General features: G+C 57.0%; 3 protein-coding genes across 5 annotated transcripts; 1 reads left to right on the forward strand and 2 right to left on the reverse strand.

The window, feature by feature from the left end:
• Positions 1-4,898: 4,898 nt before the first annotated feature.
• Positions 4,899-8,590, forward strand: Misp3 (MISP family member 3). 3 transcript variants are annotated; one of them, XM_047530159.1, is made up of 3 exons: positions 4,899-6,046; positions 6,513-6,586; positions 6,839-8,590. In XM_047530159.1, exons 1-3 carry the CDS (start codon positions 5,479-5,481, stop codon positions 6,854-6,856), a joined length of 660 nt encoding a protein of 219 aa, XP_047386115.1. In that variant the 5' UTR covers positions 4,899-5,478; the 3' UTR covers positions 6,857-8,590. The 3 variants fall into 3 exon arrangements, with proteins under 3 accessions (XP_047386115.1, XP_047386117.1, XP_047386116.1); XM_047530161.1 differs by lacking the exon at positions 6,513-6,586; XM_047530160.1 differs by lacking the exon at positions 6,839-8,590 and having other exon boundaries at positions 6,429-6,565.
• A 2,434-nt stretch (positions 8,591-11,024) lies between these two features.
• On the reverse strand, positions 11,025-14,141 carry C17H19orf67 (chromosome 17 C19orf67 homolog). The gene is made up of 6 exons (XM_047532245.1): positions 13,725-14,141; positions 12,947-13,091; positions 12,720-12,820; positions 12,458-12,643; positions 11,806-11,940; positions 11,025-11,352 (listed from the first exon to the last, which is right to left on the reverse strand). Exons 1-6 carry the CDS (start codon positions 14,057-14,059, stop codon positions 11,178-11,180), a joined length of 1,077 nt encoding a protein of 358 aa, XP_047388201.1. The 5' UTR covers positions 14,060-14,141; the 3' UTR covers positions 11,025-11,177.
• A 1,418-nt stretch (positions 14,142-15,559) lies between these two features.
• Positions 15,560-18,559, reverse strand: Samd1 (sterile alpha motif domain containing 1). The gene is made up of 5 exons (XM_047531490.1): positions 17,457-18,559; positions 16,739-17,036; positions 16,555-16,651; positions 16,348-16,459; positions 15,560-16,263 (listed from the first exon to the last, which is right to left on the reverse strand). The coding sequence occupies exons 1-5, from the start codon at positions 18,402-18,404 to the stop codon at positions 16,105-16,107; spliced, it is 1,614 nt and encodes a 537-aa protein (XP_047387446.1). The 5' UTR covers positions 18,405-18,559; the 3' UTR covers positions 15,560-16,104.
• Between the last annotated feature and the right edge of the window lie 1,913 nt (positions 18,560-20,472).

Below are 20,472 nucleotides of genomic sequence, written 5' to 3' on the forward strand. Positions count from 1 at the left end.
GGCCTCCTTGCCGCACCGGGCTGCCTCTCGGCAAATGCTGTCACACGTGTGGCCAGGCAAGTGGGCGACAGTGGCAGCTGCTGACCTCCACCCTCCAGCGAATGGTGCCTTTGGCATGGCACGCGAATGTCACTCATGGCATGCACACTAAGTGCGGGGCTCCCATCTAGGACCCTGGCTCCACTAGCGGAGGAAGGGACCTCTGCTCAGCCGGGGATTCTGGAGACCCTAGGCTCAGCACCAGGACATCCCGGAGGCTGGGGTGACCAGGGTAACCATCCACAACTTGCCCCATTGTCTAGACCTCAGTTTCCCCATGTGTGAATCCGTTCAGGTGGCCCCCAGGACCCCAGAGACCCCTTAGGTATAGTTACAGGAGCCGAGTGGTGACAAGCAAGGTGTACAGAACTTCCTACCCAAACCTCCAGGGGCCCCTGTTTTACACTGACATCCCATTCTTAAAGGGCCAGCACCCTCTTTCTCAGCTGACCGCACATTCCACGTAACCATGCTCCTGGGGAAGTAATTTCCGGTATGGGGCAGGGGCCCCTCTGCTCTGCTGCAGCCCTCAGTGCTTCCCCTATCACAGCCCAGGTCGTACTTCACAATTCTGACCTTAACCCTGATAAGGAAGGCTCTTGCCTGCCATGGGCCCCACACTTTGGAGGAGATTCCACTAGGGACTCTTCCCATGGAGCAAAGGGAAGGCACTTCCCAAATCTTGCACCTTCCTCTCCTGGACCCTCCTTTATGGGGTCAAGGGTCAGCTGCTCACAGAGGGGTGTGGAAGAGCTTGGGCACTAGCATGAAGTGTCCCTAGGTGCATGCACAAGGCTCCCTTGCTATGCTGGATAGTTGGGGGTTGGGAAAGAGGGTAGCTGGCTGAGGGCTGAGATCTCCTGCGTCCCACATTCTAGTGCAAAACTTCCAGGAATCTAAAACATTTTAGGTTGAACCCAGTTTTCTAGGCCATTCTAGATCATTCTAGATCAACTCCAGCCCTCATCTAGATTTTGATAAGAAAAAGATACATATTTTCTTTCTTTTTCATGGCACTGGGGATTGAATCCCCAGGCTGGCCTGGAACTCCTGGGCTTCAAGTGATTTTCTTGCCTCAGCCTCCCAAGTAGCTGGGACTAAAGGTCTGTGCCACTGGGTCTGATTTAAATTATTATTTATTTTTGTCTGTTTTTGAGACAGGGTCTCCCTATGTCGCCCTTGCCTCAGCCTCCCGAGTGGTTGACATTACAGGTGTGCACCACCCCAAGTGGCTGAATCATTTTTTAGTCATGGTAAAGCACACATGACAACACTTACCACGAGGGGCATTTAGCACATTCACAAAGGTATGCACCTCTCCCTAACTCCAGAACATTCTTAAAAGGAAACCCCACCTCCATTAGCAGTCACTCCTCATTTCCCCTCCTTCCGGCCTTGACGGCCACCAGTCTGCCTTGTCTCTATGGACTGGCCCCTTCTGGACATTTCGTATAAATGGAGTCCTACACACTGTGGCCCTTGGTGTCTGACGCATCACGTTTTCTCAGTTTGTCCATGTTGTAGCCTGAGGCACTGCTTCATTTCTTTCTTTTTAAAATATTTTTCTAGTTGTTGATGGATCTTTATTTGATTTATTTATTTTCATGTGGTGCTGAGGATGGAGCCCGGTGCCTCACACGTACCAGGCAAGTGCTCTACCACTGAGCCACAGCCGCAGCCCCTTCATTTCTTTCTGTTTTTTTTTTCCCCCGGTACTGGGGATCGAACCCAGGGCCTCGTGCTGCAAGGTAAGCACTCTACCGACTGAGCTATCTCCCCAGTCCTTCATTTCTTTTTATGGTTGAAAAATATTCTGATGTATGCACAGACCCATTCTGTCATTCATTCACCTGTTTTTGGACATTTGGGTTATTTCCACCAGAGAACATATTTTATCTGATTGCAGTTTGATTCTATAGCTGTTAAATAGATGCGTGGCGTGTCTTCTTACCTTTGTGCTCTCGTCCCCAGTACTACTTTGGGGGCAGTTGTGCTGGGCAGTATTGTCCGTCTTCCAAACTTAAGTGTGACTTCCAAGTTTGATGTATTTCCTGTTCCCAGCAGTGGGCTAGGCACCTCATAAGCATCATTAAATGATTCTTTTTTTTAAAAAAATATTTTTAGTTGTAGATAGACACAACACTTTTGTTTTATTTATTGACTTCTTATGTGGTGCTGAGAATCGAACCCAACACCTCACACATGATAGGCAAGCGCTCTGCCCCTGAGTCACAACCCCCACCCCTAAATGATGATTCTTAAACAACTCACGTACCAGACACTATTCCAGGCGTGGGAGCGGTGGGTATGGAGGTGTGTAGAACAAACAGAAAATTCTGTACTGCTGCTCACTTCCTGGTGTGGGGAGGGAGACAGATAACCTACAAATATACAAAGAAATAAAGATGGCTGGCGATAACTTCACTTGAGGAGGAGGTGTTTTCTGTTTTTGTTTCTGGTGTTCTGTTTGGTCTTGGGTTTTGTGGGGCTGGGGGTGAATTGGTAGGCCTCACCCTTGCTGGGCCTCCGCTCTGCCGAGTTACAGCCCAGCCTCCAGGGTGAGTTCTTGAGAACAGGGCTGGGGTGATAAGGGGGAAGAGCTGCTGTTGCAGGTGGGTCCTCAGGGACCAGTTCTCTGAAGAGGTGACATTTGAGCCGAATACCAGGAGTCAGTCATGGGATGAATCATTCCAAGCCGAGGGAAAGAGTGCCCAGACTCTGTGGTGGGAATTCCCATTGAGGGGTTTGAGGGAAGCAGGAGGGTTGGAAGGACATGACCCAGGGGACAGTCAGAAGATGAGATCTGAGCAGTGGGCAGGGCTTTCCAGCCCACGGTAGGGAAATTGGGTTTTTATTCTGTTTGGTGGGAGCATTTGGAGGGAGAGCCTGGACAAGGGTGGAGACGAGTGGACGAATTCAGACTATGTCTGAAGGGAGAGCCAAGGGATTTGCTGACAGATTGGGGGGGTGGAGGCCACCTCCTAGGGCCCCCGCTGAGGAGCTGCAGGTGCAGCCGCCCCCGCACAGTGTGGGAGTGGGGTCGGGTCTAAAACTCAGTGGGAGCATTCCAAGAAATCCAACAGACTGCTGGACGTGAGTCCCAGCCCAGGAGAAAACCCTGGCGGAAGAAGACATCAGCCCAGAGTTTTTTAGGGTCTGAGTTCTAGCAGAAAAGAGTTTGTGTATTCAAAAACAGTAAGAGTGAGAACTTAATGAAGAGACCGTTTACAAAGGTAACCCACGGAGGCCCCGTGGGGCCCGGGCTTGGCAACACCCAGTAGGTTGGCCCTGGAGAGAGCCATGTGGAGCTGCTACTTGGATGTAGCCAGTGGCAGGACCGGGCAGGAGATACACATCCTGAGCTTGCTCTTCTCTCTCCCTTCTATTGAAGCCAGAGGGGAAGAAGCTGGTCAGCCCGCGTGGAACAGACGTCTGTGAAGGGATGCCTGTCAAGGAGGAGGAAACCAGGAGAGGCCAGTGTCCCTTAAGATGAAGAAGGGCATTGGGAAGAGCTAGCAACCAGGCCTGCCACGGAGGTCAGAGGGCTGCAGGCCAAGAGCCGGCTTAGCACCGCCAGAGGAGGAACCATGAAGGGACAAAGCGAAGAGGGCACCGTAGAGACTATTTATTTTGAAAACACATAGCTTTAGTCTCCAACACCTCCCCAGTGAGTTAGGCACTGCCGACCCCATTTTACAGATAAGAACACCAAGCACCTCAGAGAAGGTTCACACCTTGCTCAGGTTACAGGAGGGACAGAAGCCAGGTTGGCTGATTCTAATTAGGCCAGCAGGGTCAGATGGTCAGAGGGAGGAGGCTGGGATTAAGGAGAGGGAAGAGGAACAGGGTGGAAAAAAGGAGGGGCAGGCAGGAATAGGGTGATACAATAGTTGGATTATTGGGGGTTTCTGAGGCTAGAAAGTCCTCCCCATTTTCTTTAGGTAACTTTCTCTTGGATCACCCCAGAATAGTGTGTGTGTGTGTGTGTGTGTGTGTGTGTGTATGTGTGTGTGTGTGTATGTGTGTGTGTGTTGGGGATGGGGTTCTGTTGAAAGTCTGCTTCCATCAGGGGAAGAGTGGAAAATGTCCCTGCAGGTGGGTGGCACACGCGCCGGGGTCTACGATCCTGCCCTTGAGTGACAATATTTGCTCCAGTCAAAGGGAGCTGCTCCCTCGTGCTAGACTGAACGCCGCCAAAGCCCAGGGTGACCGTCTTTCAACAGCAACCGCTCCCGGGCTCCCTGGGAGCGCCGTCTCTCTCCCTGGTTCCTGAGTGTAGGAATGATCTTGGTTGCCCACGCCTCCCGGCCTTCTCGGGGCGGGGAAGGGAAGCCGTTTCTGGGCTTGGCGAGGGGAACAGCGCATCGTTAGGAACCTTGCTGAGGCTAGACCCTGGGAGGGAGCAAGCGGACCGCCAGGCGGTTTCTGGCGCCCCCTCGGGCCAGAGCTGGGCGCCGCAAGGGTGGAACGTAAAGGGAGGGCCCAGAGGCCAGGGGCGTCGCGGGCCGCCAGCAGACACTTTCCGGGCAAGGATGACCATCGGGGGGGACACCCCCACAAGACGACTCCTGTCCTAGAGGCCCAACCGGCTTTCTGCCGGGGACGTGGGACGAAAAAGGTGCCAACGTGTGAGAAGCAAGAGAACCCGGCACGCAGAATGATCCTCCCTGTAGCCAGCCGGGTCTAGCGAAACGCTCTTCAGAGGAGTTCTGCCCCGAGCTGACCCCAGAGCAAGAACTCCAGTTCCCCCTTCAAGGCGCCCCCGCCCCGAGGGCGGGGCCAGAGTCCTCCCGGCAGGTGCCGGAGGCGGTGCCCAGCCCTGCCCCCGGGGGCCGTTCTTGGAGGCCAGAGGCGGGTCAGGGAAGCTGCGGGTGCGGGCGACGCCTTAGAACCACAGGCGGCGACTGCGGCCGCAGGTGCCTCACAGGGCACGGTGGCCTAGCTCTGGGCATCAAAACCCTGGGTCTGGGAACTCAGTCTCCCGAGCTGCTCCTAACCCTGGACACCGAGGTCCCCGGGAGGGAGAGCGGAGCCCTGGGGTCGTCTGAAGAGCAAGTCCACGAGCCCCCTGGGCCGGACAGCGAAGCCCCGGAGCTTGCTGCAGAGCAGGACACGGAGGTCATCAGGCTGGGCGGCGAGGTCCTGTTTCCCTCCTCAGAGCAGGGCGCTGAGGCTCCGGAGCAAGGCAGCGAAGACCTGCAACCATCGGCCGAGCAGGACGCAGAGCGCCCCGGGCGGTCCGCAGCTGCAGGCTCTGAGAGTCCCGGGCCAGGTAGCGACGACCCTGGGCTATCTGAAGTACAGAGCGCGGAGGTCCCGGGGCAGTGCTCATCTCCTGGCCCTGAGACCTCCTCCTCCTCCGGGTCAGGCCCGGAAGTCCCCCAGTTGCGTTTTCCACTGAGTCCTGAGGCACCCCAGCGGCTCGCCGCGGAGCTGCTCATGGAGACGCCCATCGAGCGCGAAATCCGCCGCAGCTGCGAACGCGAGGAGAGCCTGCGCCGGAGCCGGGGCCTGAGCCCGGGCCGCGCAGGCCAGGAACTGGTCGAGCTGCGCGTGCGGCCGGTGCTCAGTCGCCCGGGTCCCGGCCCCGCGCTCCCGCGCGCCTTGGAGCGCGCGCGGGCGGGCGCAAAGATGCAACGAGACATCGAGCGGGAGGCTCACCGGCAGGCGGCGCTGGCTTGCTCCGCGGCCCCTGAGCGGAGCGCCCATTCGCCGCCACAGCCGCTGGGCGAGCTCAAGCGCTACTTCGAGGCCGCCGCGGGGAGCAACTCCACGGCGGCCGCGGAGGGCAGCGCGGGCTCACAGCGGCTGCCGGAGTCTGAAGGCCGGCAGCGCTCAGCCGTGCACGGCCGGTGCCCAGTGCTGGCCCGCGCCCCGCCGCCTATCGCACCGTCACTGCTGGAGCAAGAGGTGCGCGAGGTGCGCGAGCGCGAGCGGGAGTTGCAGCGCCTGAGGCGCAGCGTCTACGGTACCACTGAGTTCAAGGAGCCCGCGCCCAGCCTCACGGGTAAGCCGCGACGCGTGGGACCCCCAACAATCGCCCAACTCCTGGGGCCCTTTCTCTGGCCCTCCGATTGTCAGGGTTGCGCCTTTCAGGCTCCCAGAGTCCTGGGACCCCTCAAGTTTCCCTCCCTTGCCCACCCGTTCTGGGCTGTCTACTCTCCGTGCTCCACCCCCGTCTGGAACGATTCCCAGATCCACACAACTTTGGTCTTGGCGGTGGGGGTTCGTTTTAGGGAACCCTGACTGGACTCTGGCACCCTGGGATCCTCCTGTATTTTCGGGCCCCTGTCTCCACTCTGGGTTCGCCTTCCTCAAGTTCCTGGATCCTCAGAACTGGGCGGAGGCCTCTCTGGGAGGAGGGGGGTGAACACCTGTATGTGTTTAAGGGGTGCGGCCGGCCTCCTCCGTCCTGGCCGCCTCCAGCTGGTGAAAGGAGGGGCAAAGCGGGCTGAGCGTCCCTTCCCCCGCAGCGAGCAGGGGCGATGGAAAATTGGCAGTGATCTGGCCCCCCCGCAGAAAGGCTTCGGAGAACGGCCTGGAGAAGGTGGGAAGCCCCTTCCCCGAGTCCTTGTCGCTCCTTCCACCACTGCCTGTGGCGCTGGGAGGAAAACAGTGCATCCCCGCCCCCGTCCCCGCCCCCTGGAACTCCACTCTGGCCAGGACTTGAAATCCTAGCCCAGTCCCAGGGTGAAGGGAAGGTGGTGGGCTTCGGGTCCCAATTGCCCCACCCACCCCATTCCTGGATGCGGTGCGTGGGTCCCTAAGGGTGGCCTTCCGTCTGTCCCTTTCTTCCCAGGAGGAGCGTAAACCTTGAAGTTTGAATGGACTGAGACCCCTGACTTGAATTAACGTACTGGTCGGAGGACCGGGGCAGGGACACCCAGCAGGTCTTCCCTGACCCCCACCCCGTCCCAGCTTTGGCAGAAGGCCTTAAGAGGAGTAAACTCTCTGCACTGGTGAACTTGAAATCGACCAGCCCAATCTGGATCTTCCTTCACTTTGTGAAACTGACCAGCCCCCTCTATAAAATTGTTTGGTCTCTACTAGGAAACTGACACCATCCACAAACCGTGACTGTCCAGCCCTTTTTAATCTAATTGAACTAACCTGTCTATTGTTAGACGGCAAGGGTCACCGCCCTCTTCCCCCGCCACCAGGCAATAAAGCCCCTTTTTCCTGGGCAGTGCAAGCTGGTTTCTTTTCAGTTCTTTTCGTCTGGGGTGGGGGGAGCTAGGCGGACAGAGAGAGGCCTGAGAAAGCCGCAGGAGGCGTCGGCCGGAATGCCGGAATGCACACTTATCTCCCTGCCGCCCAGCCGCCCGGCTGCTCAGCTGCCCGCCTGCCAGCCTCCCTGACCGGGCCTCCCAGCCTCCCCCGGCCAAACCCACCTGGCCCGGGTCCTACTGCCCCCTGGCGGCCCAGTCACAAAATGTGGCTTTAACTAACTCATGGGGCTGCAGTTCTAGACTTCAACTTTTATTGGTGGTGACAACAGCGTGCTACGCTCTGGACGCCGGCTAGACAGAGGTGAGGATATGAGGCTGTTCCTTTTCTGCTGATGTAAATGGTAGCTGGAACAACAACAAAAAAGGAGGAATGAGATCCAAGCTCGTCTTTGACGTCAGTAGTTCCTGATAATCATCCTTCTGTACTTCTTTCCTCACTGTGAATGAGCAAGTCAGTGAGTGAGGTCAGAATTTCTGCTTTCCAAAAGCAACTGGAAGCCAGACGCAGTGGTGCGAGCCGGTAGTCCCAGTTTCTCCAGGGGCTCAGGTGGGAGGATCACTTAAGTTCAGGAGTTCAAGACCAGCCCAGGCAAGAGAGGGAGACCCAGTCTCAAACAAAGTAATAAACAAAAGCAACTGGAACCCAATTATTTTAAAAGAAACCTAGGGACTGAGAGTAGTTCAGTGGTAGAGTACTTACCTAGCATGTGGGATGCCGGGATTTGAGCCCCAGCATCACATTAAAAAAAAAAAAAAAAATCTACTGAACTTTTGAGAATTGTGACTATTTAGAAAAACCTTTTAAAGGTGTGCAGGAGGGAGGAAAGAAGAGTGGCAAGCAATACCTGTTTTCAATAAGGCCTGTGGCTGTCGATTTGCAAGCCCTGGTTAATTTCATTCCCCTAGGTGGGGTTCAAGAGTGTCAGTGAACTCTCTCAGATGTCTGCAAAACTGTATCGACGCAGCTAATATTTTTTGGCCATAGTTTTACAGCTTCTCAGAAGTGTGCTGAGACCAACGAAGGTGAGGCTCAGGAATATTTTAGAATTGATTTAAACTCTTGGATCTGCCCAACTCTATCCCATGCATAGGGATGGCAAAGATCTAGTGAAATATGAATGAATAAAACCCAGGTACTCAGGAGGCTGGGGGTGGGGAGGGAAAGGCTTATAGGCTTTGCACTCAAGTCCAAGTTCAAGTTCAGTCCAAGAAAGGCCATCCTCCTGTGCCCATGATGCACACACTGACTACATGCTTGACCATGACTTTGGAAAATGTGGAGAGAAAGGTAGCAGAGACCCAGGAATGCCAAGAGGGGAAATGGAAACACTCAGAATCTGTTTTTTTTTTTTTTTTTTTTTTTTTTGGGGGGGGGTGGTTGTCAATGAACCTTTATTCCTTTATTTTACTTATTTACACATGGTGCTGAGGATCGAACCCAGTGCCTCACACATGCTAGGCAAGCGTTCTACCACTGAGGCACAACCCCAGCCCTCAGAACCTGTTCTTAATTCCCAGGACAACTCTTTCTAAGAACTAAGCATGGAAAGAGTGGACAGGATTGCTTATGTGTAGACTAGAAGTTCTGTAATTTTCCTGCACATTAAATCCAACTGAGGCTTATGCCTAGTAAATAGGAATGGGTGGGGCTTGTTGACATTAGGGCTTTTGTTTGAGTGTTGGGAATAGAACCCAGGGCCTTGCACATACTAGGCAGTGCTCTACCACCAAGCTCCACACTCCTAAGGCTGACATAATTTTTTTTGTTATTGTTGGAGATTGTACCCTACCACCAAGCTCTAACCACAGCCCTTCTTACATTTAAATTTTTTAAAAAAAATTTGAGACAGGATCTTGCTAAATTGCCCAGTCTGGCCTTGAACTTGTGATCCTCCCGCTTCAGCCTACCTAGGATTACAGGCATGTGCGACTGCAGCCAGCTGACATCAGTATTTTTTAAAGCTCTCGAGGTTATTTCTAGGTGCAACTAAGTTTGAGAACCATAATGCACATGCAGACCAGTAATTCTCAAAATGTGGAGTCTGGTCCAGCAGTATCATTGATGCTTAAAAGATGTGTTACAAATGCACATTCCACTCACTCTGTCATAGAGTGCTTACCTAGCATGTGCAGGGCTCTCTGGGTTCCATCTCCAGCACCAGAAAATAAAAGAGAATGCACACTGTTGGGTCCCAGCCAGACCTAATGATGAATCTTTCCATATGTCTTGAGGCATGCTGAAGTTTGAGAATCATGAGTGCAGACAGTTTCTGAGCAACAGGACCCAGGAAATTGAGCTTGTTTCTTCCTCTCCCAGTACTGCTGGCACTCACCAGAAACCTTTAGTTTGTAAGTATATTGTGGAAATGGCTTATGGGAGATGGTCTAAAGCTGCCCATGGCTTGTCTGAATTGAGATGTGCTGTGTTAAATATACATCAGATTTCAAAGACTTAGCACACACACAGAAGGGAACATTAACTTTCCTGAATGGATTATATGTTGAGATACTGTTTTTGATATATTGAGTCAAATAAATATACCACTAACACGAATCTGACCTTTCGTTTTTATTTTTGTGGTGCTGGGGCTGTAACCTGGGTCCGCGTGCATGCTGAGGATGCACTTTACCACGGAGCTACACCCCAGTCCTTTTTATTTTTAAAACGTGTCTTTGAGAAAATTTAAAATGACCTTTGTGGTTCACTTTATATTTCTATTGGGCCAGGCTAGTCTAAAGAATCTTACAACTGCAGGAGAACTCAGGGGATACCTCAAATCATTATCTAGGAGCTTCAGAACCCCCTCGAAGTCCTTCAAACCTGGACTGTAGACCAAAAAGTCCTTGATGCAGTCAGAAATGGTCACTAGAAAGTCCTCTGAAAGAGCAAGGGTCTTGGTGTCCAATCCCGTCTCAGTTTACCTCTCACGTCCGTTTTTCCTCATTTGTAAAGGAGGGTTTATGATAATACTATGTGCCAAGAACTATTAGAAAAGCTAGTTCTTTGCTCAGAAGCATAAGGGCACGAATCTGGATCTTTGTGCTGTTTCTGAAAATGCTGGAGGATCCAAAAGCTGTCCGCAGCTGCGATCGCAGGAACCCGATGAGTCCGGGCTCCGCCACTTGCTCGTACTAAACAGGTGAGTTACTTCTCTAAGCCCAGGATCTTCTTTCCAGTCCAAGGATGGGGTGAGGCTTGGAGATTCCACGCTGGATTCCCTGGGGCTATCACACTCCCCGCGCGCCCCAGACACCCGGTCAAGAGCAGTAATTTGCCAGGTTCCTAGAACCAAAATCTGGCGGAGAAAGAGTCTGATATGGCCCGTTGCAAATAGATCGCCAGCACTTTTCGTAGGGCACGTCGGGAAATGTAGTCTTTCACGCTGGAAAGAAACCTTTTCCGGGTCAAAAAGGGAGAGTGGGCGTGGCCCCACGTTTCTTCCTCCAGTGGGCGTTGAATTTCCCTGCTCTCGAAACTTGCGGTTTTCTGGGTTCCGGTTGTTGACAGGCGCTGCTACTTCCCGGTTTGCTTCACGTGCGCCTCTGCGCATGCGCCGACTCTCCCCTTGCCTACGGGTCGACCAGCGTTTTATTTCCAAAAACTACGTTTCCCAGAAGGCGGCGAGAGTGGGCGGGGTTACCCGCCCCAAGGGGAGGGGCGCGGCGCTTGGAGCGGACGCTGAGCCTGTGACCTCTTTCTTTCTTTTATTTAACACAAAACTGGTGTGTCCGCACTCCCGGTTTTGCTGCCGGCCGGACCAGGCTGGACTTAGTGCAGACAGGTCAGCTCAGCCTGGCCCCTTGGGAGGCGAGGCCAGGCTGCACTGGGAGAACGAGTGAGCCCCTCCCCTGGCCCCTCTCTGGGAGTTTGGAACTGTCAAGCTCCAGCCCCCACCTTCTTCCCCAGGTTCAAGGCCCCTGCGCAGTCCACGCCGAAGGCCCGACAGCGCTCGGGGGCCGGGCCGGGCCTGCCTGACCCATGAGAATCTGCACCAGCAGGTCGGTGGCCAGCATATGCGACGGCTCCTCGAAGCCGATGGTCAGCAGCTGTTGGTAGTCCCCAGGAGGCTGCGGGCACAAAATCCTAGGGGGCCGGGGACAGACAGGCCTGGACGTGAGCGCCCCCTGCCCCTCGGGAGCCCCTTTCCTCGAGTGAGAGGCTGTGACTGAAAGATGCTTTGGTTCAGCTGCGGGGTAGGGAAAATCCTGAGGGAAGTTGTTTCCTTGTTGATGAGAAACTTAGAGCAGTGGCTCCCCTGGGTTGAATAATCGGCCGGCCAGTGACTGGGCCAATTACTCTGCTAGCTGTGTGTCCTTGGGCAGGTAACTTAACCTCTCTGAACACCTGTTTTCTTCCTTATAAATGGGGCCACTACTTTAGACCTCAGTGGGCTGTTACATGAGTCTGCATAAAGCACTTTTTAGGCCACAATAAAATGTTCTCGGTATTATCAAGGTAAATAAAGTGCCGAGGAAAGTAGATGATGGGGTCCTGCCCTTCCCTCCAAGCCCATCTTGCCACTACCCTGGCTCCTACCATGAATAAAGGTCATCCTCAGCGGGTCCTAGGGGCACCCATCGGCCAATGGACCACAGCTTCTGGATCTGGGGGCACGAATTGGCTGGATTCTGGCCTGTGTCCTCCCATGTATCTCGATAGCATAGGAAGTAGCTGGGAGGGGAAGAGAGCAGTGATTAAGAGTGATGGGTTTCCCAGCTTTAATTTTGAGGATGAGGTTGAAACTCATCAGAAGTTGCCCTGAAGTCCTCAGGTAGAGATGTGACCCCCCCTTTAAAATTCTTTTATTTTGACGGGAGGGTGGGGTTTAAAAAAAAAGGTGGATTGGGGCTGTGACTCAGTGGTAGAGCACTTGCCTGGCATGTGAGGCACTGGCTTTGATTCTCAGCACTGCACATAAATAAATAAATAAAGATCCATTGACAACTAAAATTGCAAAAAATATATAAAAAATAAAATAAAAAATAAAAATAGGTAGGGGCTGGGGTGTAGCCCAGTGGTAGAACCTAGCATGTGCTGGGCTCTGGGTTCCATCCCCAGTGTGGGGTTGGGGGAGTCTTTCAAAGGTACTTGGTGTTCTGGTTTTTCACTCTGGTGGCGGTTCAAAGGCCCATACTACTGGTGTTCAGCATAGGAAGGGGAGGACTTTGATTTTGATAAAGTGACTCACTAATCCACATGGGCATCTTGTCCTCGATTGCTGGGCTCTGGGGTGGTTTCCAGGTTCCAGCGCATTTTCTTATAGAGGTATCGGGGGAAGCGGCTGGCGGTGTAGGCGGCTGGGGTACAGTATCTGAAGATGGACACTTCGTGGGAAGGGCTGATGGAGAACCTCCCACAGAAGAAGCAGGAGATGCTGGTAGGAGATAGGCAGGCAGATGAGACTGGACCCAAACTCACCCCTGCCCCATCCCCATCTCCTGCCCTTTTACCTCAGGGGGTCAGTCTCCTCCAGGTCCACGAACCCAAAGGAAGCGTACATGAGGACCAGCTGTTCCAGGCGCAGAGTCAGCTGCTGGGAGATCTCCAACAGCTGCACAGAACGCGGATGGGCGTAATGAGATGGGTGGGCCTGCCAGAAGCAACCCCTTCACCCCCAGGCCTGCTTGGGACCCCCAGAAGGAAGGGGTGCAGGGTCTGGGAAAACATCTCCACACACCCCCTTTCGAACCAGCTCCTGCAAGGCTCCATAGATGGGGGGCACACTCCTCGCAGCAGCCTCCAGGTACAGGAAGTAAGGCTCGCACATCTTTAAGAAGGTGGGCATGGCTTTCGCCAGCTGTTCCTTCTGTACTCGGTCCCTGCTAAAGGGAGAAGGGGGCCTTTACCTGGCACTCCTTGCGCCAGCCCCCGGTTTCTCCCTGTCCACTCACTCTCCAGCTGCATCCCTGGCCTCGTTTTAAATCCTGGGGCCAGGCCTCTCACGGTACCTTCCGTTGCAGTGCTTGCTGAATACTGACACCTGAGTACCACAACCGACAGTTGCTCAAAAACTCCCTGTAGGGTGAAGCTCAGAAATCTAGTATCTAAACCAGGCTCCCCAGGGGATTCCAGTGGACAATGACATTTGAGAATCAGAGTCCCTTTTCCCCCTGGCCTGGGAATCACATTATCCTCTGGGGTCCCAAACTGATAGCCCAAGGGCCAAATCTGCCTCAGTTGGGTTTTGTTTAGCTGCACGGGGTTCATTTAGAAGTAGGGAGAAAAAGTCCCAGGGATCTGGCAACCCTCAGGTCTGCGCTGCTTCAGGACAGTCATAACAGTTATGCACCCCAATTCTACACAGCCCTCATGGCTCTGAGGTTGGAATCCTGATCGACAAGCTTCATTTACCTCCATTTGGCTCCTAATGTTTTTGAGTTTGTGACCCTGGTGGGGGCTGCCTACTCTATCTCCATCTCCCTAATCCTGGGGACCTAGGACCCATCCAGGATCACCTGTAGAGCAAGTAGCTTTGGAAGTCATCTGCCTTCTTGAGCAGGTAGCGGAGCTGTTCGGTGATGGGGCTGAACATAGCGTCCAGGGGTAGGCGAGCTGGGGCTGGCCCGCGGTCAGGCGCTGGAGGCTCGGGGGAAGGCATGGAGGCAGGGGCCTCCAGCAGCTGCCCCTGGGCATCCTCTGGCTCCAGCTCAGGTGGGTCCTCAGGCCTGCCAGGCGGCGTCGACCACGAGGGATCTCCGCAGGGCTGAGCCCCAGGTTCCAAGTCGTCCAAGGGCGGCGTTTCTCCAGGGCCCAGGGGGAGCGGCCCCACGAACCACTGCTCGGTAGCCATCAGGGGCCGGGGGCGGGGTCCGCACTCCGTCTCCGCAGCTCACGTTGGCCGCGGGCTCAGTCCCGCCCCAGGAGCCCAGGAAGCCTGGGACGAGTCTGGGCTGGGAGCGCGGCCGCCTCCAACACGGCCCTGCCTCGACCTCTCTGCCGGCGCCGCGCTGGGCGGGGGGAGTTCGCCTCGTTTGAATTTCAACACGCGGGAGGGGCGCGCCTGCACCGCTCCGCGCTGCGCACCCGCGGGGCCCCGCGCACCCGCGCGCTCCCGGCACCTGGCACTGGGGAGGAGGGACCGCCGAGGGCGGAGACCCAGGCCCGCGCTGGGGCGGCAGCATCCTGGGGGTGTGGCCGAGAGTCAGCACCTTTTTCCCTCCCAGCTGGCTTCCTAGGGAGGAGGGGTCTCTAACGCGTGTCCCAACCCGGAGAGAGATGCTCAGGCTCCACCCCTGTGACGCCCAGGCACTTTTTCCTTTCCTTTTTAACTAGTGGAGTTGAGAAACAGCACGTGAACTTAGTAGGGACGTGATGTAGCAGTTACTACTACTAACAGTAAAATAATTTTGCCTGGGAGATTTCCCCTATCCCATCACCTCATCTGGTGGCCAATGGCTTCCACTCCTTTTATGGAACATCCTAACCTGGTCCCAGAACAGACCTCTGCCCCCAACACTTGTAGACCGGAGTCTTTGCAGCAGGCACAGGCCGGCAGTATATAATATTAGCTACGAAGCCACGCACATTAATCACATTTAAAGGTTCTAGGTAAAGAGGTCAACAGGTAGCTGGGGGAGGTGGTGCACGCCTGTAATCCCAGTGATTGGGATCAAAAATCATAGATTTTTGCCGTTGATTTCCTGAGGCTGAGGCAGGAGGATTCCAAGTTCAAAGCCAGCCTGGGCAACTTAGCAAGGCCCTAAGCAACTTAGTGACACCCTGTCTCGAATACATAAATAAATAAATAAATAAGCAGGGCCAGGGATGTAGCTCAGTGGTCAAGCACCCCTGGGTTCAATCCCCAGTACCCCCACCAAAACAAGTCAACAGGTGTCAGATGGCCCCAAGTGACCATAAGCATCTTTGCTGAGCTTGATGGTTCACCTATAAAGTGGGTTTTTATAAGCTCTTTGCCTCATGGGGCCGCTGAGGGGGCAAGCAAGGAAATGCTCATAAAACATGGAGTTAACAGTCACTCAGCAAATATTTGAGCACCTACTGTGTACGCTGGGAGGTTCTGGGAATGGGGAAATGACAGAAAACAAAGTAAATATTCCCATTCTCCTAGAGCAGTTACTACTACTCCCTTCTCTCTGCTGTGCTGGGGAATCAAACCCAGGGAGTCCAGCATGCTGGTGAGCACCGTCACTGAGCAATGACTGCAGCAGCTACAGACAGACAGCTCTTTCCCCTCCCCAAACAAGGCTGAAGTGCTCCTAGGAGGCTCCATGACCCTCCCCCACTCCATTCATAAAATGGACTCTGCATTATTTTTTCTTTTCTTTTTTTAAAATTTTATTTAAAAAACCTTCGGTGCAATATTAAAAAGCAATACAGCCAGCTGGAGCAATGATCGACAGAGGAGAGGGAAGAGGACAGAAGACCCAGGGACCCCACCCCAGATGCTCCCCAGGGGCTGGAGGCCAGGGGCAGCAGGCTGGGGAGCAGGCATGGGTGGTGGGAGAGGAAGGAAAGATCACCCACCAAAATGAACAGGCAGAACAAAACATTTATATAAGAAACATCTGGCTGAACTGAATCTTGGGGAGATGGGAAGCCCCCCTATTTTTTTCTCCAAAAATGTCCTGGGTTGTGGGGAGGGTTGGCCTTTTGGGGTGAATGAGCAGGCCGAGTCCCACCCCATACTCTACTACTGTAGAGTAGGGGATGCGTTGGGGGCAGGTGTGTGTGGGACAAAGGGGAGAGCAGAGAAGGGCGCGCCCTCATGGGAGTCTCTTATGAGGGCTGAGGGTGCCCCCATCCAGCTCATGGACTCTGGGGGTCTTGGGCAAGATGGGGGTTGGAATGGGTGGGGGTAGGGGCAAGGCTGGATGCTCAGCCCAAAAAGCCATCTGGGTCATCATCCTCAAAGTGGCCTTGCTGAAGCACCTTGATATGATGCTCATAGATTTTCAGGGCTGGGCCCAAACGGATAGACAGGCCGGTCAGCACATCTGTACGTTGCATGAGCAACAAAGACTTGCCGTCGATTTCCTGAGAGGGACAGAGGGAGGATCAGAGCCCATCCCTGCTAGGCCCTCTGTGTGTTTGTGTGTGAGACCTGGGCTGGGAACTCACCTGTTCTTGGAAAGCTGTGGCCTGCTCCGGGAAGCCCGCCTCGGTGAAGTACTCCACCACATCCATCACCGTCCACTCCACAGGGTCAGCTGGCTTCTCCTTGCGTCCTGGACTGCATCAAAACAGAGGGTACCAGTAAACACTGATGCCCTTGGGCCGTTTTGCACACTTGGGCCCTACCCCCATGTCTCAAGTGCCCCAACTTACGGACAGCCAAAGGGGGTTCCGTCGGCCCCAGGTAGGGCTGGTTTTCCTGGGGGCAAAGGCACAGGGGATGGGGAATCTGGCCCGGTGGCAACAGAGGCTAGGAAAGAAAAATTATGTGCCTGTGGCATTGACTTGGGACTGGGGTTTCTTTCCAAAAGGCAAACACCTTCCCAGCAGTTCTTACCTGATCCCCCCTCCTTATTCATGGCCGCCATGGAGAACACCTGGCGGCTGCCGCTGCCAGGTACTGATCCCCGCACTTCATCCTGTCCCTGAAGAGGTCCACAGGGCGTCCACTCTTTGACCCTCTCCTTGGCACTCTGAGGGCCCCGCTCGCCATTGACCTGGTGATGCTGGGCACCCGCAGGACGGTCACTCTCGGGCACTTCTGAGCCCTCAGACACATCATCATCATCATCATCTTCTTCTTCTTCATCTTCCTCTTCCTCTTCTTTCTCAAGCACTCGCTCTTCTCCACCTCTCTGGGGCCAGGGAGAGAAGCATAGTGGCTGTTCTAGTCCTAGACCCAGATCCTGGGATCCCAGACCGAGTAGCGTGCCCAATGCCACCTTTCATAACAATACGGACTAACTTTTACGCATTCACTCTGTGCCAGGCTTTGTGTTAATAAAACCCTCACTAGCCAAATCTCACTAAAGTCTCTCAACAACCCCAAGGGGTCGCTACTGTTACCAAGAGGCATTTACACCTGAGGAAACTGAGGCTCGGCGAGATTAAATCACTTGCCAAGGTCACCACGCGCGGAGCCCGCAGGGAACGCGCGCAAAGCGCGCAAAACCCCGGCCACCCGCCGCCCAGCTCCACCCGGGGCTCGCGCCCCCTCCACCAACTTCGCCCGCACCTGCCCACCGCGCAGCGTCCCGGCTCCTCGGCGCGCTCACCTTGCTCCGCGACGCGCGGGCGCTGGCGGACGGCGGCGCCCGTCCGGGCCTGTCCCCGCGGGGCAACGCAAGTGCTCCGAGGCGAGTGCGCTCCAGGCGGCCCCGCGCTGCCGCCTCCTCCTCTAGCAGCCCCTGCACGCGGCCACGGGTCAGGCGGCCGCCGGCACCGCCGCTGCCCCCGAGGTAGCGCACGACTTCCCGCAGGCTCACGGGCCGCGCCGGGCCGCCGGCCCGCGCCGCGCCCCCCTCCGGCGGCGGCTGTGGCTGCGGCGGCGGCGGCTGCTGCTGCTGTGGCGGCGCCGGCGGCTGTGGCGGCGGCGGCAGCGGCGGCTCCCGGGCGGCGACGGCGGGCGGGGGGGCGCGGCGCGGGCCGGCCGGGGGCGCCACTGCCGGGGGAGCGGCAGGCGCGGGCGGCGGCGCGGCCAGGGGCGCGGCCCGCTGCGCGCGGGGGCCCGGCTGCGCGGGGCCGGGCGAGGGGGGCGCTGTGGCGGCGGCGGCCGCGCGGGGCGCCCGGGCCGGGGCGGCGGCAGCGACGGGCGCGGGCGGTGGCGGCGGGGCGGGTGTGGGCGGCGGCGCGGCGGCGGCGGCGGCGGGGCCCCCGCGGGGGGCGCGCGGCGGGGCCGGCGGGGTGGCTCCGCGCCGGGGCGGCTGGACGCGCGCCGCGTTGCGGTACGAGATGCTCCCCTTGTAGCTGACCCGGAGCACGGCGCGCTGCTGGATCAGTTTCTCGAGCTCGGCGCGCGTGCGCTCCGGCTCCGGGCCGTGCCGCCGCCGCACCATCCGGCAGATGCGCTCCAGGTCCGGCCGCGCCTTGCGCGAGCGCAGCGAGTCGATGGTGTCCAGAATCCACTCTTGGTAGTGCGGGGAAGCGGCGGACGACGAGGCGGCGGCCGCCGTGGTGGCGGCCGCCGCCGTCTCTGGCGGGGGTAGGGCCGGGGGCCCCGCCATGCCTCCCGCCCGGCCCGGCTGCACCGTGCGCGCTGCCTCCCTCCCAGCGCGGCGCCCCCCTCCCCGGCTCTCCTCCCTCCGCCGCTGCCCGCCTCCTCCGCCTCCCCCCCCGGGGGGCGCAGCGCCTCGGCGGAGCGGCGGCGGCGCTGCTGTTTCTTTGCAAAAAAAAAAAAAAAAAAAAAAAAAAAAAAAGAGCGAGGGAGCGAGAGAGAAAAAACAGTGAGAGAAAGAAAAGAGAGAAAAAAATATGCACACACTCACTCACTCGCACGCACGCACACACAGACCCGCTTCTGCTGGGCGCGCGCGGGGCCGGGGATGCGAGGAGGGAGGAGGGGAGCGCGGCGCGGCCGGCCCCTCCCCGCCGCCGCCGCCGCCGCACGCGCGCCCTGCGCCCGGGACACTCCGGCCCCCCTTCCTTCCCTCCCTCCCTCCTCCCCGCCGCCCGCCTTCCTCCCTCCCACCCCCACGCGCCCGCTTTTAAGGTGGAGCCCGGGCCCCCCGCCCGCCCCCTTTACCCGGCGCTCTCGTTCACTCCGGCTCGCTCCGGCCCCCCCTTACAACTCCCGCGCGCTTTTTAAGGAGGCGCCGCGGAGTTGGCGCCGGGGCGGGGGCGGGGGAAAGCGGCGGGCGGGGGAGGGGGAGGGGAGCGCCGGGGGGAGGGGAGAGGGGGCGGGCAGGGCGGGCGGGCGGCGCTCGGCCGCCCTCCAGCCATTGGGCGCGGGACCCAGACGTCCCCGGCGCCCAGCCCCCCTCTCCACGCCTCCCCGGCGCGCTCCGCTCTCGGGACCGCACTTACCGGGAACTCGCCGCCCGCGGGTCTGGGCTGCTGCGCTCTTAGAGCGCTGCGGGGACCCTCGGGCCGCCGCCGCCCCTGCGCCCCTCTGGCGCGTCTGGCCCCGCGCGGAAGATGCGGAGTGGGGGGCGCGCGCGGGCTCCCCGCTTTACCCTTCCTGCCAAAGCCGCCCCCGCCGCCGCTCGGCCTCCCGGCGCGCGGGCCCCAGCGTCTCCCTAGAGCGCCCTCTCCGTCCTGGGCTGGACGAAAAGGGGCGCGCCACAGATTTGGGGACCCCGAATTCGGGGTCAAAGGGCAGTTGGTTCCTCTTTCTCTAACGGGAGGAAGGAGTGGTGGAATTCCAGCGAAGCCTGGTTTTACAAGGACTCCAGGCCAGGGCCTGATTAGCCTGGATGCCCTAGTCCGAAATTCGCTTTCCAACCCCCTGGGGTTGTGTGGGTGGGTGACCAAAGTCAGGAACACCAGCGACACTTTTTTTTTAAACAAAACTTTATTGGTAATAGTTTTCAAATATGTTTACAACAGCACACTGTTCAAGAGGAAGTCTCGTCCTTCGCAGCACACAGGTTGAATGCCCCCACGCCCACCTGGGGCCCCACCCCAGGCCTGAGAGCTCCTCTGGGTTTAGGGAGAAGTTTTGAGAGGGACAAATACGGAGATAAACGGGGTGGCTCCCCATCCTTCTATTGAGAGAGAAAAGCACAAATCAGACAGGGGGCGGGGAGAAGTGGTGATAGACAGCTGACAGCTAAGCTAGAGGAGGGGCATCCAGGATGGGGGGCGCTGAAGCTCCTGGGTGGATAAGACAGGCAGCCTCTCCCCAGCAACCCTGGCCTTGAACTCTGGGCCCTGTGTGTGGCGGGGAACTTTTCCATGTCCTTTTGTAGGGTTGCCTTCCCAGCTGAGCTGAAAGGAGGCTGGGCATTAAAATCTAGCTGAGAATAAAATTAAGGAGTTTGGGGTGGGGGCTGCTGCTGGAAGGAGAGACCCTCGGCTTGGTGCTCCCCCTCTATCTTTTGGGGGGACAACTCCTCTTTGGCAGGGAGAGGGGCAGCTGCTTTGTCTGGCTCCCAAAGCCCGAGGGTGAAGAAAGGTGTGTTAGGGGGAGGAGGCAAGGGCTACTACAGAGGCTGACACCCCAGTAAGGAAGGTTGGCAGAAGACCCCCTGGGAAGGGGGATGGGGACGTTAGCAGCTCAGGGCAGAGGTTCAAACCCCAGTTCCTTCCTGTTCAGTCAGTCTGCTTCCCAGCCTTGTTAAAATGGCTTTGGGG

Source organism: Sciurus carolinensis, chromosome 17 (assembly GCF_902686445.1).
Source record: "Sciurus carolinensis chromosome 17, mSciCar1.2, whole genome shotgun sequence".
NCBI classification, from domain to species: Eukaryota; Metazoa; Chordata; class Mammalia; order Rodentia; family Sciuridae; genus Sciurus; species Sciurus carolinensis.